The 21,610-nt window shown below is 64.0% G+C and overlaps 1 protein-coding gene across 1 annotated transcript in view; it reads left to right on the top strand.

Annotated features, from left to right (window-relative positions):
- HSPG2 (heparan sulfate proteoglycan 2) overlaps positions 1-21,610 on the top strand; it is a 66,541-nt gene that overhangs the window by 19,944 nt on the left and 24,987 nt on the right. Inside the window, 27 exon segments of the mRNA XM_068162848.1 lie at positions 565-657; positions 748-828; positions 915-1,145; positions 2,456-2,548; positions 2,550-2,570; positions 2,667-2,794; positions 2,872-2,958; positions 8,356-8,582; positions 9,435-9,545; positions 10,182-10,282; positions 11,407-11,587; positions 15,657-15,716; positions 15,919-16,041; positions 16,139-16,279; positions 16,992-17,134; positions 17,219-17,354; positions 17,434-17,579; positions 17,665-17,803; positions 17,885-18,039; positions 18,572-18,710; positions 18,839-18,990; positions 20,028-20,166; positions 20,337-20,494; positions 20,870-21,008; positions 21,090-21,241; positions 21,339-21,477; positions 21,563-21,610. The exon segment at positions 21,563-21,610 is cut by the window's right edge and continues 104 nt beyond it. Coding sequence (XP_068018949.1) covers positions 565-657; positions 748-828; positions 915-1,145; positions 2,456-2,548; positions 2,550-2,570; positions 2,667-2,794; positions 2,872-2,958; positions 8,356-8,582; positions 9,435-9,545; positions 10,182-10,282; positions 11,407-11,587; positions 15,657-15,716; positions 15,919-16,041; positions 16,139-16,279; positions 16,992-17,134; positions 17,219-17,354; positions 17,434-17,579; positions 17,665-17,803; positions 17,885-18,039; positions 18,572-18,710; positions 18,839-18,990; positions 20,028-20,166; positions 20,337-20,494; positions 20,870-21,008; positions 21,090-21,241; positions 21,339-21,477; positions 21,563-21,610 — 3,463 coding nt within the window.

Raw genomic sequence — 21,610 nt, 5'->3', positions numbered from 1 at the left:
CTCTCCCTCTCCCTCTCCCTCTCCCTCTCCCTCTCCCTCTCCCTCTCCCTCTCCCTCTCCCTCTCCCTCTCCCTCTCCCTCTCCCTTTCTCCCTCTCCCTTTCTCCCTCTCCCTTTCCCCCTCCCCCTCTCCCCCTCCCCCTTCCCCTTCTTCCCCTCCCCCTCTCCCTCTCCCTCTCCCTTTCTCTCTCCCCCTCTCCCTCCCCCCCTCCCCCTCCCCCTTCCCCTTCTTTCCCTCTCCCTCTCCCTCTCCCTCTCCCTCTCCCTCTCCCTCTCCCTCTCCCTCTCCCTCTCCCTCTCCCTCTCCCTCTCCCTCTCCTCTTCCCCCTCTCCTTCTCTCCCTCTCTCCCTCTCCTTTTCCCATCCCACTCCACTTCCATCCCCACCTCAATCCCATTCCCATCCCCAATCCCAACCCCACACCAAACCCACCCCAATACCCACACCAACCCATCCCCACCCTCACCCCACTCCCAACCCCACCCTGCTCCCAACCCCACTCCCATCCCCACCCCAATCCCACCCCACTGCCACTCCCACGGCCACCCCCTCCCCTCTGCCCTAGGTGGGCTCCTATGGGGGTCGGCTCCGCTACACCCTGACGCACAGCCCGGGGGGGCAGGGAGCTGCCCTGCCCGACGCCGACGTCCAGATCACGGTAAGGGGGTGCCAGGGGGTGCCAGGGCTGGGTAGGACCGGCACAGGGCGGCACCAGGGCCCCCCCCCCACGACACCTCTCTGTCCACAGGGCAACGACATCACGCTGGTGGCCTACCAGCCCGCCCTGCCCCCGCACAGCCCCCAGCCCATGGAGATCATCTTCCGGGAGGTAGGAGCCCGCGGGGGGCTTCTGTCCCTGCATGTCCCCAGGGCCCTGCGCCTGTGCCCTGCCCCACACCTCCCCTGTGCCCGCAGCAATACTGGCAGCGGCCCGACGGGCAGCCGGCGACCAGGGAGCATCTGCTGATGGCTTTGGCCGACCTGGAGGAGGTCCTGATCCGAGCCACCTACTCCAGCAGCACCTCTGCCTCCAGCATCGCCGACGTCAGCATGGACACCGCTGTGCCCCCCCAGCCCGGCCTCCCCCCGGCCCTCGAGGTGGAGGAGTGCCGCTGCCCCCCTGGCTACCACGGCCTGTCCTGCCAGGTGAGGCTGGCACAGCCATCCAGCACCACCCAACCCCCACCCCAGGGGTGTTGGGGGTGGGCTCATAGAATCACAGAACCAGCCAGGCTGGAAAAGAGCTCAGAGCTCAGCAAGTCCAACCTAGGACCTCATCCCTGACACCTCCTGACAGCTAAACCCTGGCTCCAAGTGCCACATCCAATCCCCTCCTGAACACCTCCAGGGATGGGGACTCCACCACCTCCCTGGGCAGCACATCCCAAGGGCCAATCTCTCTTGCTGGGAAGAACTTCTTCCTCACCTCCAGTCTAAACCTCCCCTGGCACAGTTTGAGACTGTGTCCTCTTGTTCTGGTGCTGGCTGCCTGGGAGAAGAGCCCAACCCCCACCTGGCTCCAACCTCCCTTCAGGGAGTTGCAGAGAGCAATGAGGTCTCCCCTGAGCCTCCTCTTCCCCAGGCTAAGCAACCCCAGCTCCCTCAGCCTCTCCTCCCAGGGCTGTGCTCCAGACCCCTCCCCAGCTTTGTTGCCCTTCTCTGGACACCTTCCAGCAGCTCAACCTCTTTCCTAACCTGAGGAGCCCAGAACTGGACACAGGACTCCAGGTGTGGCCTGAGCAGTGCTGAGCACAGGGCAGGATGAGCTCCCTGCTCCTGCTGGCCACACTCTTCCTGATGCAGGCCAGGATGCCCTTGGCCTTCTTGGCCACCTGGGCACACTGCTGGCTCATGTTCAGCCTACTATCAACCAGCACCCCCAGGTCCCTCTCTGCCTGGCTGCTCTCAGCCACTCTGCCCCCAGCCTGTAGCTCTGCCTGGGGCTGTTGTGGCCGAAGTGGGCAGACTGAGAGAGTTGGGGTTGTGCAGGCTGGAGAGGAGAAGGCTCCCAGGAGACCTCATTGTGGCCTTCCAGGATCTGCAGGGGGCTCCAGGAAAGCTGGGGAGGGACTTTTGAGGGTGTCAGGGAGGGATAGGACTGGGGGGGATGGAGCAGAACTAGGAGTGGGGAGATGGAGATTGGCTGTGAGGAAGAAGTTGTTGCCCAGGAGGGTGGTGAGAGCCTGGCACAGGTTGCCCAGGGAGGTGGTGGAAGCCTCCTGCCTGGAGGTGTTTGCAGCCAGGCTGGAGGTGGCTGTGAGCAACCTGCTGTGGTGTGAGGTGTCCCTGCCCATGGCAGGGGGCTGGAGCTGGCTGAGCCTTGAGCTCCCTTCCAAGCCTGGCAGTTCTGTGGTTCTGTGATTCTAAGTGCAGAGCCTGACTCTTGGACTTGTTAAATGCTATCCTGTTGCACTCCACCCAACGCTGACCCCCCCTTTTCTGTGCCCCCTTGGCAGGACTGTGCCCCTGGTTACACCCGCTCCGGGGGGGGGCTGTACCTGGGGCACTGTGAGCTGTGTGAGTGCAATGGGCACTCGGAGAGCTGCCACCCCCGAGAGCGGCGTCTGCTCCGTAAGCCTTCACATCATCGGGGGGTTTTGGGGGGGCTGGGGGCTCGTGCCAGCCATGACCCCCCCAATTTGTATCATCCTTTCTCCCCCCCCCCAGGGATGCTTGCACAACACTGCAGGGGATTTCTGTGACCAGTGTGCCCCTGGGTTCTACGGCGATGCCACTGCCGGGACCCCCGAGGACTGCCAGCCCTGCGCCTGCCCCCTCCCCTACCCCGAAAACCAGTGAGTGCCAGTGCTGGGGGGTGGGGGGGGTCCTGGGGAGGGGCTGTGCCCCCACCTCACCCTGGCCCTCCCCACAGGTTTTCCAGGACCTGCGAGAGTCTGGGAGGCAGTGGGTACCGCTGCACCGCCTGCGAGCCAGGCTACACCGGGCAGTACTGCGAGCGGTGAGGGGCAGCACCCCAAAGACATCCCCCCCTGGGCTCACCCCCAAATGCTCCCCATGAGAAACCCACCCTGACAGGCTCACCCCAATATACCCACCCCCAAAACCCACCCCCAAAACCCACCCCCTGGGCTCATCCCCAAATGCTCCCCATGAGAAACCCACCCTGACAGGCTCACCCCAATATACCCACCCCCAAAACCCACCCCCAAAACCCACCCCCTGGGCTCACCCCCAAATGCTCCCCATGAGAAACCCACCCTGACAGGCTCACCCCAATATACCCACCCCCAAAACCCACCCCCAAAACCCACCCCATGGGCTCACCCCCAAATGCTCCTCATGAGAAACCCACCCTGACAAGCTCACCCCAATATACCCACCCCCAAAACCCACCCCCTGGGCTCACCCCCAAATGCTCCCCATGAGAAACCCACCCTGACAGGCTCACCCCAATATAGCCACCCCCAAAACCCACCCCCTGGGCTCACCCCCAAATGCTCTCCATGAGAAACCCACCCTGACAGGCTCACCCCAATATAGCCACCCCCAAAACCCACCCCCAAACCCCACCCCCTGGACTCACCCCCAAATGCTCCCCATGAGAAACCCACCCTGACAGGCTCACCCCAATATAGCCCCCCCCAAAACCCACCCCCAAAACCCACTTCCTGGACTCACCCCCAAATGCTCCCCATGAGAAACCCACCCTGACAGGCTCACCCCAATATAGCCCCCCCCAAAACCCACCCCCAAAACCCACCCCCTGGACTCACCCCCAAATGCTCCCCATGAGAAACCCACCCTGACAGGCTCACCCCAATATAGCCCCCCCCAAAACGCCACCCCCTGGGCTCACCCCCAAATGCTCCCCATGAGAAACCCACCCTGACAGGCTCACCCCAATATACCCACCCCCAAAACCCACCCCATGGGCTCACCCCCAAATGCTCCCCATGAGAAACCCACCCTGACACGCTCACCCCAATATAGCCACCCCCAAAACCCACCCCCTAAACCCACCCCCTGGGCTCACTCTCAAATGCTCCCCATGAGAAACCCATCCTGACAGGCTCACCCCAATATACCCACCCCCAAAGGCACCCCCCCTGGGCTCACCCCCAAATGCTCCCCATGAGAAACCCACCCTGACAGGCTCACCCCAATATACCCACCCCCAAAACCCACCGCCTAAACCCACCCCCTGGGCTCACCCCAATATAGCCACCCCCAAAAACCACCCCCTGGGCTCACCCCCAAATGCTCCCCATGAGAAACCCACCCTGACAAGCTCACCCCAATATAGTCCCCCCCAAAACCCACCCCCTGGGCTCACCCCCAAATGCTCCCCATGAGAAATCCACCCTGACAGGCTCACCCCAATATAGCCACCCCCAAAACCCACCCCCAAAACCCACCCCCTGGGCTCACCCCAAAATGCTCACCCTGATAAACTCACCTTGATGGGCTCACCCCAAAATGCTCCCCATGAGAAACCCACCCTGACAGGCTCACCCCAATATACCCACCCCCAAAACCCACCCCCAAAACCCACCCTCTGGGCTCACCCCAAAATGCTCCCCATGAGAAACCCATCCTGACAGGCTCACCCCAATATACCCACCCCCTGGGCTCACCCCAAAATGTTCACCCTGAGAAACCCACCCTGACAGGCTCACCCCAATATAGCCACCCCCAAAAACCACCCCCTGGGCTCACCCCCAAATGCTCCCCATGAGAAACCCACCCTGACAGGCTCACCCCAATATTGCCACCCCCAAAACCTACCCCATGAGCTCACCCCAAAGTGCTCACCCTGATAAACTCACCTTGATGGGGTCACCCCAATATGCCCACCTCCTAAACCCCACCCTGACAGGCTCACCCCAAAATGCTCACCCCAGTATACCCACCCTGACAGGCTCACCTCAGATACCCACCCCCAAAACCCCACCCCAGGTGCTCACCCTAAAATACTCATCCTGATAAACCCACCTCGATGGGGTCACCCCAATATGCCCACCCTCAAAACCCCCACCCCTTGTGCTCACCCCAAAATGCTCCCCCTGATGATCCCACCCTGACATCCTCACCTCAGCTACCCACCCCCAAAACCCACCTCATGGGCTCACCCCCAAAATGCTCCCCCTGATGATCCCACCCTGACATCCTCACCTCAGCTACCCACCCCCAAAACCCACCTCATGGGCTCACCCCAAAATGCTCCCCCTGATGATCCCACCCTGACATCCTCACCTCAGCTACCCACCCCCAAAACCCACCTCATGGGCTCACCCCAAAATGCTCACCCCCATATCCCCACCCCGACCTGCTCACCCCACTATTCAATCCAACAGACTCACCCCCCTGTAGTCACCCCAAGATCCTCACCCTTCTGCCTACCCTGCCATACCCACCCCATAATGCTCCCCTCAGCTCACATCTGCTCACCCCAAAGTGCTCACCCCGGTGAGCTCACCCCAATATCTGCCCTGCAGTAGACTCACCTTTATACCCACCCTGATGGGCTCACCCCAACATCCCCATCCTGATGGGGTTCACCCCAAACTGCTCACCCTGGTCCACCCACCCCAACAGTCTCCTGCTGTACCCACCCTGGTACAGCCACCCTGATGTGCTCACCCTATGCACCCCAAAGGGTCACCTTTGTACCCACCCTGATGTGCTCACCCTATGCACCCCTAAGGGTCACCTCTGTACCCACCCTGATGTGCTCACCCTATGCACCCCTAAGGGTCACCTCTATACCCACCCTGATGTGCTCACCCTATGCACCCCAAAGGGTCACCTCTATACCCACCCTGGTGTACTCACCCTAATGTACCCCCTCTGATGTGCTCACCCCAAAGTGCTCACCCCTGTGAGCTCACCCCAATATCTGCCCTGCAGTGGACTCACCTTTATACCCACCCTGATGGGCTCACCCCCCAACATCCCCATCCTGATGGGGTTCACCCCAAACTGCTCACCCTGGTCCACCCACCCCAAGTCTCCTGCTGTACCCACCCTGGTACAGCCACCCTGATGTGCTCACCTCTATACCCACCCTGGGGGGCTCACCCCAAAGTGCTCACCTTGATAGATCCACCCCAGTGTGCTCACCCCAGTGAGCTCACCCCAATACATGCACCCCTGTGGTCTCACCCCGACACACACCACCCCAGTGCCCTCTGCTATGCCCACCCCAGTATACCCACGCTGATGGCCTCACCCCAATGGTCTCACCTTGACATAACCACTTCAAAGTGCTCACCCCCAAACACTCACCCTTATACCCACCCTGACATACCCACCCCCACATGCTCACCCCAATATGCTCACCCCAATGTTCTCCTGCTGTCCCTACCCTGGTACACCCACCCTGATGTGCTCACCCTATGCACCCCTAAGGGTCACCTCTATACCCACCCTGATGTGCTCAACCTATGCACCCCTAAGGGTCACTTCTATACCCACCCTGCTGTACTCACCCCAATGTACCCCCTCTGATGTACTCACCCCAAAGTGCTCACCTTGATAGATCCACCCCAGTGTGCTCACCCCAATGAGCTCACCCCAACACACCCACCCCAATGCCCTCTGCTGTGCCCACCCCAGTATACCCACGCTGATGGCCTCACCCCAATGGTCTCACCCTGACATAACCACTTCAAAGTGCTCACCCCCAAACACTCACCCTTATACCCACCCTGGCATTCCCACCCCCACATGCTCACCCCAATATGCTCACCCCAATGTTCTCCTGCTGTACCCACCCCAGTGCACCCACCCTGATACACTCACCCTATGAGCTCACCCCCATGGGTCACCTCTATACCCACCCTGGTAGGCTCACCCCAATGTACTCACCCTGAGGGGCTCACCCCAAAGTGCTCACCTTGATAGATCCACCCCAGTGTGCTCACCCCAAAGTGCTCACCCCTGTGAGCTCACCCCAGTATCTGCCCTGCAGTGGACTCACCTTTATACCCACCCTGATGGGCTCACCCCAACATCCCCATCCTGATGGGGTTCACCCCAAACTGCTCACCCTGGTCCACCCACCCCAACAGTCTCCTGCTGTACCCACCCTGGTACAGCCACCCTGATGTACTCACCCTACGCACCTCAAAGGGTCACCTCTATACCCACCCTGATGTGCTCACCCTATGCACCCCAAAGGGTCACTTCTATACCCACCCTGAGGGGCTCACCCTGAGGGGCTCACCTCAAAGTGCTCACCTTGATATACCCACCCCAGTGTGCTCACCCCTATGAGCTCACCCTGGTCGATGCACCCCAAAGTGCTCACCCCAATATCCTCATCCCAATGCCCTCCTGCTAGAGCCACCCTGACATGCTCACCCCAACATTCCCACCCTGCTGGGCTCACCCCAAAGTGCTCCCCCTGCTATACCCACCCCAATCTACTGACCTATGTGAGCTCACCCCGATGTATGCACCCCTGTGGGCTCCCCCCAAGGTACCCACCCCATGTCCTCTGCTGTACCCACCCCAGCACACCCACCCTGATCTATGCCCCCCAAGATGCTCACCTCACTATCCCCCCCCCATTGTGCCCCCCAATATACCCACTCCCATGGGCTCCCCCCCAAATACCCAACCCAGTAAGCTCACCCTGCTGTACCCACCCTGACACCTTCACCCCAGGCTCTCACCCCCAGGGGCTCACCCCCAAATATCCACCCCCAGGAGCTCACCCCCAAATATCCACCCCCATGGGCTCACCTTGATGGGCTCACCCCCACCTCAAAATGCTCACCCCCCCCGTACCCAACCCCACTGTGCCCACCCCAAGATGCTCACTCTGCTATAGAGACCCCACTATAGCCACCCCCCTGGGCTCACCCCAGTATATGCACCCCACTATACCCACCCCAAGATGCTCACCCCCATACAGGTACCCATGATGCCCACCCCACTGTACCCATATCAGTGGGCTCACCTCCATACATGTGCCCACAATGCCCACCCTGCTGTAGCCACCCCAATATGCTCACCCCATATATGAACCCACAATGCCCACCCTGCTGTGCCCACCCCAGGGGGCTCTCCCCCATACATGTGCCCACTATATGCACCCCACTATACCCCCCCAAGTGGGCTCACCCCCATACATATGCCCATGATACCCACCTCACTGTACCCACCCCCCTGTGCCCACCCCAGGGTGCTCACCCTGTTATATAGACCCCACTGTACCCACCCCAGTGGGCTCAGCCCCGTACATGTGCCCACTGTACCCACTCTACTGTGCCCACCCCAATATGCTCACCCCATGTATGTACCCACGATGCCCACCCTGCTGTACCCACCCCAGTGGGCTCCCCCCTCAATCTCTGCACCCCCTCACTCCTCCCCCTCTCTCCCCCCACAGCTGTGCCCCTGGCTACACCGGTGACCCCACGGCCCTGGGGCAGGGCTGCGTCCCGGTGGGCTCCGCGGTGCCCCTGGCTGTCCACATCCACCCCCCGCGCACCGCGGTGGCACAGGGCAGCGCCATCACCCTGCGGTGCCAGGCCACCGGCCAGCCCCCCTTCTACTACCACTGGGCACGAGAGGATGGCAAACCCCTCCCTGAGGGTGCCCAGAGCCGGAGACAAGGTACTGGGTGGCTCTGGGAGGGGGGCACTGGGGGTGTCCTCAAGGCTGGGGGGGGTGACGTGGGTGTCAGCTGGGGGCCAGCCCCAGGCGAGGAGCTGTGTGCCCACAGTACCCACCCCACTACACCCATCCCAGTGGGCTGACCCCCATCCATGTGCCCACTATACCCACCCCAGTGGGCTCACCCCTACACATGCCCACATGGACATGGGTGTCAGCTATGTGCCACCCCCAGGCGAGGAGCTGTGTGCCCACAATACCCACCCCACTATACCCACCCCAGTGGGCTGACCCCCATCCATGTGCCCACTACACCCACCCCACTCGGCTCACCCCCATCCATGTGCCCACTACACCCACCCCACTCGGCTCACCCCCATCCATGTGCCCACTACACCCACCCCACTCACCCCACCCCAGTGGGCTCACCCACATCCATGTGCCCACTATACCCACCCCACTCACCCCACCCCAGTGGGCTCACCCCCACATGTGCCCACATGGACATGGGTGTCAGCTATGTGCCACCCCCAGGCGAGGAGCTGTGTGCCCACAATACCCCCCCCACTACACCTGTCCCAGTGGGCTCGCCCCCATCCATGTGCCCACTACACCCACCCCACTCACCCCACCCCACTCGGCTCACCCCCATCCATGTGCCCACTATACCCATCCGCTGTGTGCCACCCCCAGGCGAGGAGCTGTGTGCCCACAATACCCCCCCCACTACACCTGTCCCAGTGGGCTCGCCCCCATCCATGTGCCCACTACACCCACCCCACTCACCCCACCCCACTCGGCTCACCCCCATCCATGTGCCCACTATACCCACCCGCTGTGTGCCACCCCCAGGTGAGGAGCTGCACTTCGCCAGCATCCAGCCCTCCGCCGCCGGGGTCTATGTCTGCTCCTGCCGCAACCTGCGGCACAGCAATGCCAGCCGCGCCGAGATCATCGTCACCGGTAGGTCACCGGCGGGGTGGGTGGCTGGCACCGGGAGGTCAACATTAGGGTGGGTGGCTGGCATTGGGAGGTTGCTGTCAGGGTGGGTGACTGGCACCAGGAGGTCACTGTTGGGGAGAGTGACTGGCACTGGGAGGTTGCTGTCAGGGTGGGTGGCTGGCACTGGGAGGTTGACATCAGGATGGGTGACTGGTACCAGGAGGTCACTGTCAGGGTGGGTGACTGGCACCAGGAGGTCACTGTCAGGGTGGGTGGCTGGCACTGGGAGGTTGACATTAGGATGGGTGACTGGTACCAGGAGGTCACTGTCAGGGTGGGTGGCTGGCACTGGGAGGTTGACATTAGGATGGGTGACTGGTACCAGGAGGTCACTGTCAGGGTGGGTGACTGGCACCAGGAAGTCACCATTGGAGTGGGTGACTGGCACTGGGAGGTTGCTGTCCGGGTGGGTGGCTGGCACTGGGAGGTTGACATTAGGATGGGTGACTGGTACCAGGAGGTCACTGTCAGGGTGGGTGGCTGGCACTGGTAGGTCACTATTGGGGTGGGTGGCTGGCACCAGGGGGTCGCTGTCACCCGGCTGGGGGCACCCTGCTGCTGGCAGCAGCCGGACTCAGCTCTCCTGCCTCGCCGCAGAGAGCCCTGACAAAGCCATCACAGTGACCGTGGAGGAGAAGCGGGTACAGCGGGTACAGCCTGGCACCGACGTCACCTTCGTCTGCACTGCCAAGAGCAAGGTGAGCTGAGCGGTGGTGTGGTGTGGCGGGGCATGTGTGGGCACCTTTGGGTACCTGCCTGGGCGCACAGAGGAGAGGGACATCCCTGGGTGGTGCTAATGGGGACGTGCAGGGCACAGGGACACCCCTAGGTGCCCATGAGGCCATGCAGGGCACATAGAAGGCCTTGGGGCAGTGCAGGGCACAGGGGCATCCCTAGGAGCCCATGAAGACATGCAGGGCACATGGGTGCCCTTGGGGCCACGCAGGGCACAGGGACACCAAGTGCCCATGTGGATATGAAGGTGTATGGGAAGAACTCTAGGTCCCCATGGGGCCAGGCAGGGCACAAGGACACCCTTAGGTGCCCTTAAGGATAGGAAGGGCACATGGGTACCCTTGGGGTCATGCAGGGCACAAGGACACCCCTAGGTGCCCTTAAGGATAGGAAGGGCACATGGGTACCCTTGGGGTCATGCAGGGCACAGGGACACCCCTAGGTGCCCTTAAGGATAGGAAGGGCACATGGGTACCCTTGGGGCCACTCAGGGCACAGGGACACCCTTAGGTGCCCTTAAGGATAGGAAGGGCACATGGGTACCCTTGGGGTCATGCAGGGCACAGGGACACCCCTAGGTGCCCTTAAGGATAGGAAGGGCACATGGGTACCCTTGGGGTCATGCAGGGCAGGGGGACACCCCTAGGTGCCCACAAGGACATGCAGGGCACATGGGTGCCCTTGGGCCCATGAAGGGCACTGGGACACCCCTAGGTGCCCACAAGGACATGCAGGGCACATGGGTGCCCTTGGGGCCACGCAGGGCGCAGGGACACCCCTAGGTGCCCATGAGGGCATGCAGGGCACACATGTGCCCTTGGGGCCACGCAGGGCACAGGGACACCCCTAGGTGCCCACAAGAACGTGCAGGGCACATGGGTGCCCTTGGGGCCACGCAGGGCGCAGGGGAGCCCTCGGGTGCCAATCCGATCATAGGAATCCTCCAAGCACCCCGGGGCACCTCCGCTCTTCCTCGGGACACCCCCACCCCCCCCCCCCCGGTGTGGTGCCCACCCTGCGGGTGCCCAGCACACCCAGCAGAGCCCTCTCCACGTGCCCACGCCGTGCCCCCCTCTCTCTCTGGCAGTCTCCTGCCTACACGCTGGTGTGGACGCGGCAGAGCCACGGGACGCTGCCGCCCGGCGCCGTGGACTTCAACGGCATCCTGACGCTGCGCCGCGTGCGGCCCGAGGACGCCGGCGTCTACGTCTGCACCGGCTCCAACATGCTGGCCATGGACGAGGGCACTGCCACGCTCTACGTGCAGGGTGAGCCCTGCCGCGCGGGCACGCCGGGCACACACACCCACGGCTGCCCGCGGCACGGACCCGCTCGGCGCCAAGGTCCTGCAGCGCTGGGCACTCTCCATGCCCAGCTGCCAGGGCGACAGCTGTGCTTGGTGCCCACATCCTGCAGTGCTGGGCACTCTCCATGCCCAGCTGCCAGGGTGACAGCCGTGCTTGGTGCCCACATCCTGCAGTGCTGGGCACTCTCCATGCCCAGCTGCCAGGGTGACAGCTGTGCTTGGTGCCCACATCCTGCAGTGCTGGGCACTCTCCATGCCCAGCTGCCAGGGTGACACCCGTGCTTGGTGCCCACATCCTGCAGTGCTGGGCACTCTCCATGCCCAGCTGCCAGGGTGACACCCGTGCTTGGTGCCCACATCCTGCAGTGCTGGGCACTCTCCATGCCCAGCTGCCAGGGTGACAGCTGTGCTTGGTGCCCAGGTTCTGCAGCGCTGGGCACTCTCCATGCCCAGATGCCAGGGTGACACCCGTGCTTGGTGCCCACATCCTGCAGCGCTGGGCACTCTCCATGCCCAGCTGCCAGGGTGACAGCCGTGCTTGGTGCCCACGTCCTGCAGCGCTGGGCACTCTCCATGCCCAGCTGCCAGGGTGACAGCCGTGCTTGGTGCCCACATCCTGCAGTGCTGGGCACTCTCCATGCCCAGCTGCCAGGGTGACAGCTGTGCTTGGTGCCCACATCCTGCAGCGCTGGGCACTCTCCATGCCCAGCTGCCAGGGTGACAGCTGTGCTTGGTGCCCACATCCTGCAGCGCTGGGCACTCTCCATGCCCAGCTGCCAGGGTGACACCCGTGCTTGGTGCCCACATCCTGCAGCGCTGGGCACTCTCCATGCCCAGCTGCCAGGGTGACAGCTGTGCTTGGTGCCCACATCCTGCAGCGCTGGGCACTCTCCATGCCCAGCTGCCAGGGTGACAGCTGTGCTTGGTGCCCACATCCTGCAGTGCTGGGCACTCTCCATGCCCAGCTGCCAGGGTGACACCCGTGCTTGGTGCCCAGGTCCTGCAGTGCTGGGCACTCTCCATGCCCAGCTGCCAGGGTGACAGCTGTGCTTGGTGCCCAGGTCCTGCAGTGATGGGCACTCTCCATGCCCAGCTGCCAGGGTGACAGCCATGCTTGGTGCCCACATCCTGCAGTGCTGGGCACTCTCCATGCCCAGTTGCCAGGGTGACACCCGTGCTTGGTGCCCACATCCTGCAGTGCTGGGCACTCTCCATGCCCAGCTGCCAGGGTGACAGCCGTGCTTGGTGCCCACATCCTGCAGTGCTGGGCACTCTCCATGCCCAGCTGCCAGGGTGACAGCCATGCTTGGTGCCCACATCCTGCAGTGCTGGGCACTCTCCATGCCCAGCTGCCAGGGTGACACCCGTGCTTGGTGCCCACATCCTGCAGTGCTGGGCACTCTCCATGCCCAGCTGCCAGGGTGACAGCTGTGCTTGGTGCCCACATCCTGCAGTGCTGGGCACTCTCCATGCCCAGCTGCCAGGGTGACAGCCATGCTTGGTGCCCACATCCTGCAGCGCTGGGCACTCTCCATGCCCAGCTGCCAGGGTGACAGCCATGCTTGGTGCCCACATCCTGCAGTGCTGGGCACTCTCCATGCCCAGCTGCCAGGGTGACAGCCATGCTTGGTGCCCACATCCTGCAGTGCTGGGCACTCTCCATGCCCAGCTGCCAGGGTGACAGCCATGCTTGGTGCCCACATCCTGCAGTGCTGGGCACTCTCCATGCCCAGCTGCCAGGGTGACACCCGTGCTTGGTGCCCACATCCTGCAGTGCTGGGCACTCTCCATGCCCAGCTGCCAGGGTGACAGCTGTGCTTGGTGCCCACATCCTGCAGTGCTGGGCACTCTCCATGCCCAGCTGCCAGGGTGACAGCCATGCTTGGTGCCCACATCCTGCAGCGCTGGGCACTCTCCATGCCCAGCTGCCAGGGTGACAGCCATGCTTGGTGCCCACATCCTGCAGTGCTGGGCACTCTCCATGCCCAGCTGCCAGGGTGACACCCGTGCTTGGTGCCCACATCCTGCAGTGCTGGGCACTCTCCATGCCCAGCTGCCAGGGTGACACCCGTGCTTGGTGCCCACATCCTGCAGCGCTGGGCACTCTCCATGCCCAGATGCCAGGGTGACAGCTGTGCTTGGTGCCCAGGTCCTGCAGTGCTGGGCACTCTCCATGCCCAGCTGCCAGGGTGACAGCTGTGCTTGGTGCCCACATCCTGCAGTGCTGGGCACTCTCCATGCCCAGCTGCCAGGGTGACAGCTGTGCTTGGTGCCCAGGTCCTGCAGTGCTGGGCACTCTCCATGCCCAGATGCCAGGGTGACAGCCATGCTTGGTGCCCAGGTCCTGCAGTGCTGGGCACTCTCCATGCCCAGCTGCCAGGGTGACAGCTGTGCTTGGTGCCCAGGTCCTGCAGTGCTGGGCACTCTCCATGCCCAGCTGCCAGGGTGACACCCGTGCTTGGTGCCCACATCCTGCAGCGCTGGGCACTCTCCATGCCCAGCTGCCAGGGTGACAGCTGTGCTTGGTGCCCACATCCTGCAGTGCTGGGCACTCTCCATGCCCAGCTGCCAGGGCGACAGCCGTGCTTGGTGCCCAGGTCCTGCAGTGCTGGGCACTCTCCATGCCCAGCTGCCAGGGTGACACCCGTGCTTAGTGCCCACATCCTGCAGCGCTGGGCACTCTCCATGCCCAGCTGCCAGGGTGACACCCGTGCTTGGTGCCCAGGTCCTGCAGTGCTGGGCACTCTCCATGCCCAGCTGCCAGGGTGGCAGCTGTGCTTGGTGCCCACATCCTGCAGCGCTGGGCACTCTCCATGCCCAGCTGCCAGGGTGACAGCTGTGCTTGGTGCCCACATCCTGCAGTGCTGGGCACTCTCCATGCCCAGCTGCCAGGGTGACAGCCATGCTTGGTGCCCACATCCTGCCGTGCTGGGCACTCTCCATGCCCAGCTGCCAGGGTGACACCCGTGCTTGGTGCCCAGGTCCTGCAGCGCTGGGCACTCTCCATGCCCAGCTGCCAGGGTGGCAGCTGTGCTTGGTGCCCAGGTCCTGCAGCGCTGGGCACTCTCCATGCCCAGCTGCCAGGGTGGCAGCTGTGCTTGGTGCCCAGGTCCTGCAGTGATGGGCACACTCACTGCCCAGATGCCAGGGTGATGAGCACACTTGGTGCCAGATGCCATGTCAGTGGGCACACGTGGTGCCCAGACACTGGGGTAATGAGCATGCTTGGTGCCCAGACACTGAAGCAATGTATTCTCTTGGTCCTTAGATGCCAGTCTGATGGGCACCCTCCGCTCCCAAATGCCAGGGTAATGGGCACACTTGCTGCCCAGACAGTGGGATGATGGGCCCACTTGGTGCCCACATGCTGGGTATGGTGCCCATCACCCTGGCAATAGACAGGGTCACTGTCCAGATACTGGGGGTGATGGGAAGGCTCACCAGCCAGATGCCAGGGTGGTGGGCACCATACTGGGGTTGGTGAGGATGCTCACCTCTCCTAGCCTGGGAGCAGTGGCTGTGCCAGGGTGATGGGCACGCTTGGTGCCCAGGTGTCAGGGTGATGGGCTCCATCAGTGCCCAGCTGGCAGGGCAGTGGGCAGGCTTGATGCCCAGACACAGGCGATGGGCACAGATGCCCTGGCCATGGGCAGCCTCGCTGCCAGGTGCCGTGGGTGCTTGCCTGGTGCCCAGGCTCTGGCAATGGGTGATGAGCAGGGTGATGGGCACGCTGGGTGCCCAGGCTCTGCAATGGGTGATGAGCAGGGTGATGGGCACGCTGGGTGCCCAGGCTCTGCAATGGGTGATGAGCAGGGTGATGGGCACGCTGGGTGCCCAGGCTCTGGCAATGGGTGATGAGCAGGGTGATGGGCACGCTGGGTGCCCAGGCTCTGGCAATGGGTGATGAGCAGGGTGATGGGCACGCTGGGTGCCCAGGCTCTGGCAATGGGTGATGAGCAGGGTGACGGGCACGCTGGGTGCCCAGGCTCTGGCAATGGGCACCCTCCCCTGAGCCCTGTGCCCTCTTGCAGCCCCCTCGAAGACCCAAATGTTCTATGGCCCTGTGGAGTTCATGGAGGGGCACAGACCTGGTGAGTCACTGCCACGGGGCACGGGGGTCCACGCGCTGCCCCGCACCCGCTGCATGCCTGGGCACCACCGCGCACCCCGCTCGTGCCAGCCGTGCCACGCTGACCCCCGCTGCTTCCCACCCCCCCCCACCACCCGGGGCCAGGACCGTGGTGGTGGGTGCCCAGCACACCCTGAGCCCCCCACCCCCGCCTCTCACCGCAGCTGGCACCACCACCGCCCCCACCGCCAGCGTGGAGCCGGCGCAGCTGAGCGTGGCACCAGGGCAGCCGGCAGAGTTCCGCTGCCTGGGCACCGGCAACCCCCCGCCCACCCTCGAGTGGCTCGGTAGGTGCCCGCCGGGGTCGGGAGGGGGAGGGGGGTGCGTTGGCACCGGGGTCGGGCAGAGGGCGAGCAGGGGTGACCGGGGGTGGCGTGCCCGCAGGCTCGCTGTCGCCGCGGGCGGTGGTGCAGGGCGGGACGCTGCGGATCGGCGCCGTGGAGCCTGCCGACGAGGGGCACTACGCCTGCCGGGCACGCAGCAGCGCCGGGCACCACACGGCCAGGGCCTTCCTCCACGTGCAAGGTGAGCCCCAGCGGCATCACTGCCATCCCCACTGGCTCCGTTGTCCCCACTCTACTGTTGTCCCCACTGCCCTACTGTGCCACCATTGCCCATGGTGTGCCACCATCCCCATTGTGCCACCACCTCCATTGTGCCACCACCTCCATTGTGCCATCATCCCCCTTGTGCCACCGTTCCCATTGTGCCACCACCTCCATTGTGCCACCACCTCCATTGTGTCATCATCCCCCTTGTGCCACCACCTCCATTGTGCCATCATCCCCATTGTGGCATCATCCCCCTTGTGCCACTGTTCCCATTGTGCCACCCTCTCCATTGTGCCACTATCCCCATTGCGCCACCACCTCCATTGTGCCATCATCCCCCTTGTGCCACCCTCTCCACCATGCTACCACCTCCATTATGCCATGATCCCCATTGTGCCACCACCTCCATTGTGCCACCATTCCCACTGTGCCACCACCTCCATTGTGCCATTATCCCCCTTGTGCCACTGTTCCCATTGTGCCACCCTCTCCATTGTGCCACCACCTCCATTATGCCATCATCCCCATTGTGCCACTATCCCCACTGTGCCACCCTCTCCATTGTGCCATCATCCCCGCTGTCCCCATCCCCCCTGTTGTCCCCATCCTGCCCATCCTCTCCATCACTGCTGTCACCTCCTTTGCCCCCATATTCCCTGGTGCCACCCTGACCCCTGTGCCTGCAGGGCCTGGCAGCCCCCAGGTGCAGGTGAGCCCGGAGCGGACGGAGGTGCAGGAGGGCTCCACGGTGCGGCTCTACTGCCGCGTCTCAGGGTCACCTACTGCCACCATCACCTGGGAGAAGCAGGGTGGCACCCTGCCCCCGCAGGTGAGCTGCCACCAGCACCCCTGGGTGCTCTGGGGGGGGTGTGGGTGCACAGCAGTGCCACTCACACCCACCCTGGTGCCGCAGTCCCGCGCCGAGCAGGGTGACATCGCCACGCTGGTCATCCCCTCCGTGGCACCGCCCGATGGTGGCGTCTACCTCTGCGTGGGCACCAGCGCCGCCGGCACGGCCCGGGCGGCCATCGAGGTGGCCGTGGTGCCAGGTGAGGCGGGTGGGGGGCGCTGTCATGGTACAGGGATGCTTTTGGTGGGACCACAACCCACCTGGGTGCCCCCTGGCAGGGATGGCAGCGCCGGTCCGCATCGAGTCCTCGTCCCCATCCGTCACCGAGGGCCAGACTCTGGACCTTGACTGCGTGGTGGCAGGACCTGGCTCCAGCACCGTCACCTGGTACAGGCGCGGCGGCTCCTTGCCCGCCGGGCACCAGGTAGGGCGCAGGCAGCACAAGCAGCACCCCAAACCCCGCCCTGCCCCCACCCTGACGTGACACTGATGGCTGCCCCCAACCCCAGGTCTCAGGCTCCCGGCTGCGTGTGCCCCACGTCACGGCAGCCGACTCCGGCGAGTACGTGTGCAGGGCCAGCCTGGGCACCGGTGCCCGCGAGGCCTCCGTCGTTGTCACCGTGGTGCCCGGCTCCAGCTCGTCCTACGGTGAGAGCAGACTCGGTGGCACTGCTGGGGGATCTGCTGGGCCCAGCCAGGTGACCACAGCTGCATCCCCCCTCCCTCCAGGGCCATCGGCTTCGGGTGTCCCTGTCCGGATCGAGGCTTCCTCGTCCACCGTGGCCGAGGGACAGAGCCTGGACCTCAACTGTGTGGTGGCAGGGCAGGGCCAGGCCACTGTCACCTGGTACAAGCGTGGAGGCTCCCTGCCGGCCAAGCATCAGGTAGGGGACACCAGAGGGGTGTCACCAAGGGGAGGGGGTTTGGGTTGATCCCTGGCCCTTTGCAATCTCTGGTGGCTCCATGCAAGCCCAAGCGACCTCATGGAAGCCCCACTGGCCCCATTCAAGCCCAGGTGACCCCATACAAGCCTGAGTGACCTCATGCAAGCCCCAGTGGCCCCATTCAAGCCCAGGTGACCCCATACAAGCCTGAGTGACCTCATGCAAGCCCCACTGGCCCCATTCAAGCCTAGGTGACCCCATACAAGCCTGAGTGACCTCATGCAAGCCCCACTGGCCCCATTCAAGCCCAGGTGACCCCATACAAGCCCAAGTGACCTCATGCAAGCCCCAGTGGCCCCATACCCACCTGTGTGGCCCCATGGAAGTGCTCTGTATGGTGGCCCCATACAAGCCCGAGTGACACCACGGGAGCTCAGGTGGCCTTGTGGCAGCCTGGGTGGCTCTGTGCAAGCGCTGCTGTCCCTGAGCAGGCCGAGGGGTCCCTGCTGAGCCCTGTGTGCCCTCCCTGCAGATGTCTGGCTCCCGGCTGCGGCTGCTGCAGGTGACGGCGGACGACTCGGGCGAGTACGTGTGCAGGGTGACCAGCGGCGCCACCACCAAGGAGTCTGCTGTGATGGTCACAATCCAGCCCAGCGCCGCCAGTGCCTACCGTGAGTGGGGGCCAGGGGGGGGACAGTTCCGGTGGGGGGGTCCCCGTGCCCCACAGCACCGAGCCTGGCCCTGCACCAGCAAGACTGTGCTGTGGTCACCGGTGTCAGCCCCCGGTCTCGGTCCCCAGTGCCAGGCAGCAGCACCCCGCTGCGCATCGAGTCCCCGTCCTCCACCCTGGCCGAGGGACAGACCCTGGACCTCAACTGCGTCATCGCCAGCCCCGCGCAGGCCACCGTCACCTGGTACAAGCGTGGGGGGTCCCTGCCCGCCAGGCACCAGGTAGGGACACAGCTGGGGGTGTCCCCGGGAGGGGAGGGGAGGGGAGGGGAGGGCTTGTCCTGGGGTCCTGTGTAAGCTTAAGTGGCCCCATGCAAGGTCAGGTGGCCCAGTGCAAGTGCAGGGAGACCCCACGCCCGCCCTGCTAGCTTGGTCAAGCCCAGGTGGCCCCATTCAAGCCCTGGTGGTCCCATGCAATCCCAGGTGATCCCACACAAGCCCAAGTGCTCCCATGCAAGCTCTGGTAGTCCATGCAAGCCCAAGTGATCCCATGCAAGCCCAAGTGGTCCCATGCAAGCTCTGGTGGTCCATGCAAGCCCAAGTGGTTCCATGCAAGCTCTGGTGGTCCACGCAAGCCCAAGTGGTCCCACGCAAGCCCAAGTGGTCCCATGCAGGCCCTGGTGGTCCACGCAAGCCCAAGTGGTCCCATGCAAGCCCAAATGGTCCCATGCAAGCTCTGGTGGCCCCATGGAAGGTTAGGTGGCCTTATGTAAACCTAGGAGACCCTATGCCAGCCCTGGTGTCTCCATTCAAGCTCAAGCAGCCCATGCCAAGTCGCCATTGTGGCACACTGCATGGGGCCACCTGTGTTGTGTGGCCATGGCTCCTGGGGACATGGTCTGATGCTTAGGTTGGTGGTTGGACTTGATGATCCTGGAAGGCTTTTCCAACCCAAACAACTCTCTGAGTCTATGACTTTATGCAAGGCCAAGTGGCCCCTTGCAAGCTCTGGTGGTCCCATGCAAGCCCAAGTAGTCCCATGCAAGCCCTGGTGGCCCAATGCAAGCTCTGGTGGCCCCATGGAAGGCCAAATAGCCCTTGCAAGCCCAGGTGGTGCATGCAAGCCCAAGGTGGCCATGCAGGGGCAGCTGGCCCACGCAAGCTCAAGTGACTGCCGGGGGCCCAGTAGCTTGTGCAAGCCCAAGTGGCACCATGGAAGCTCAGGTGGCCTTGTGGCAGCCTGGGTGGCTCTGTGCAAGCGCTGCTGTCCCTGAGCAGGCCGAGGGGTCCCTGCTGAGCCCTGTGTGCCCTCCCTGCAGGTGTCTGGCTCCCGGCTGCGGCTGCTGCAGGTGACGGCGGACGACTCGGGCGAGTACGTGTGCAGGGTGACCAGCGGCGCCACCACCAAGGAAACCTCCATCATGGTCACAATCCAGCCCAGCTCTGCCAGCACCTACCGTGAGTGGGGGCCAGGGAGGGACAGGGGACATTAGCCATGGGTGGGTGGCTCTGCCCAGTGGCATCCCTGGCTGTGGAGCGCATCACTCCCTGGGGAGGCCTCCCTGGGCTCCTGGTGCCCCTTGGAGGGCCGCAGGTTGATGCAGTCTGTAATGCGTTCTGGTCCCCAGCGCCGGCCAGCACCACCCCGCTGCGCATCGAGTCCTCGTCCCTGTCCTCTCCTGTGGCCGAGGGACAGACCCTGGACCTCAACTGCGTCATCGCCAGCCCCGCGCAGGCCACCGTCACCTGGTACAAGCGCGGGGGGTCCCTGCCCGCCAGGCACCAGGTACGGGACACGGATGGGGATGTCCCTGAGGGGGCAGTTGGGGCTTGACCCATGGCTCTGTGCAAGCCCAGCTAGCCCAAATGGCCCCAGGCAAGCCCAAGTGACCTCATGGGAGCCCAAGGGACCCCATGCAAGCCCAAGTGACCTCATATGAGCCCAGGTGGCCCCATGCAAGCCCAACTGACCTCATGGGAGCCCCAGTGGCCTCATACAAGCCCAAGTGACCTCATACGAGCCCAGGTGGCCCCATGCAAGCCCAAGTGACACCACGGGAGCTCAGGTGGCCTTGTGGCAGCCTGGGTGGCTCTGTGCAAGCGCTGCTGTCCCTGAGCAGGCCGAGGGGTCCCTGCTGAGCCCTGTGTGCCCTCCCTGCAGATGTCTGGCTCCCGGCTGCGGCTGCTGCAGGTGACGGCGGACGACTCGGGCGAGTACGTGTGCAGGGTGACCAGCGGCGCCACCACCAAGGAAGTCTCCATCATGGTTGCAATCCAGCCCAGCGCTGCCAGCACCTACCGTGAGTGGGGGCCAGGAGGGGCCAGGGGGCCAGGGGATCATGCCATGACCCTTGGGGTGACCTTCCCATCTGTGTCCCCAGCCATTGGTGTCACCCCCCCGCTGCGCATCGAGTCCTCCTCCTCCTCCGTGGCTGAGGGACAGACCCTGGACCTCAACTGCATCGTGGCAGGGCAGGCTCAGGCCACTGTCACCTGGTACAAGCGTGGGGGGTCCCTGCCGGCCAAGCACCAGGTAGGGGATGCTGGGGGAGCATTTTGGGGTGAAAAAAGGGGTTTTGGGGTGTTTTGAAGGCTTCCTGTCCCCCTCCTGACGCGTGTCGCCCCCTCAGGTGTCGGGCACCCGGCTGCGCATCCCGCAGGTGGCGGCAGGGGACTCTGGGGAGTACGTGTGCAGGGTGGCATCGGGCGGCGTCACCCACGAGACCTCCCTCATCGTCACCATCCAGACCGGCGCTGGCTCCTCCTACGGTACCGGGGCAGGGGGGGAGGTGCCGTGGGGGCACGCTGGGGACGTTTGGTGCCTGCCCTTACTGACCCCCATCGCCGCCCCCAGCTGTCGGCGTCACACCGCCGGTGAGGATCGAGACTTCCTCCGCCGCCG

The sequence above is a fragment of the Melanerpes formicivorus genome, unplaced genomic scaffold (genome assembly GCF_026170545.1).
Source record: "Melanerpes formicivorus ecotype bairdi unplaced genomic scaffold, bMelFor1.0.p_v2 SCAF_67, whole genome shotgun sequence".
NCBI classification, from domain to species: domain Eukaryota; kingdom Metazoa; phylum Chordata; class Aves; order Piciformes; family Picidae; genus Melanerpes; species Melanerpes formicivorus.
Note: the sequence above shows the minus strand (reverse complement) of the source record. Positions and strands in the feature narration are given on the sequence as shown.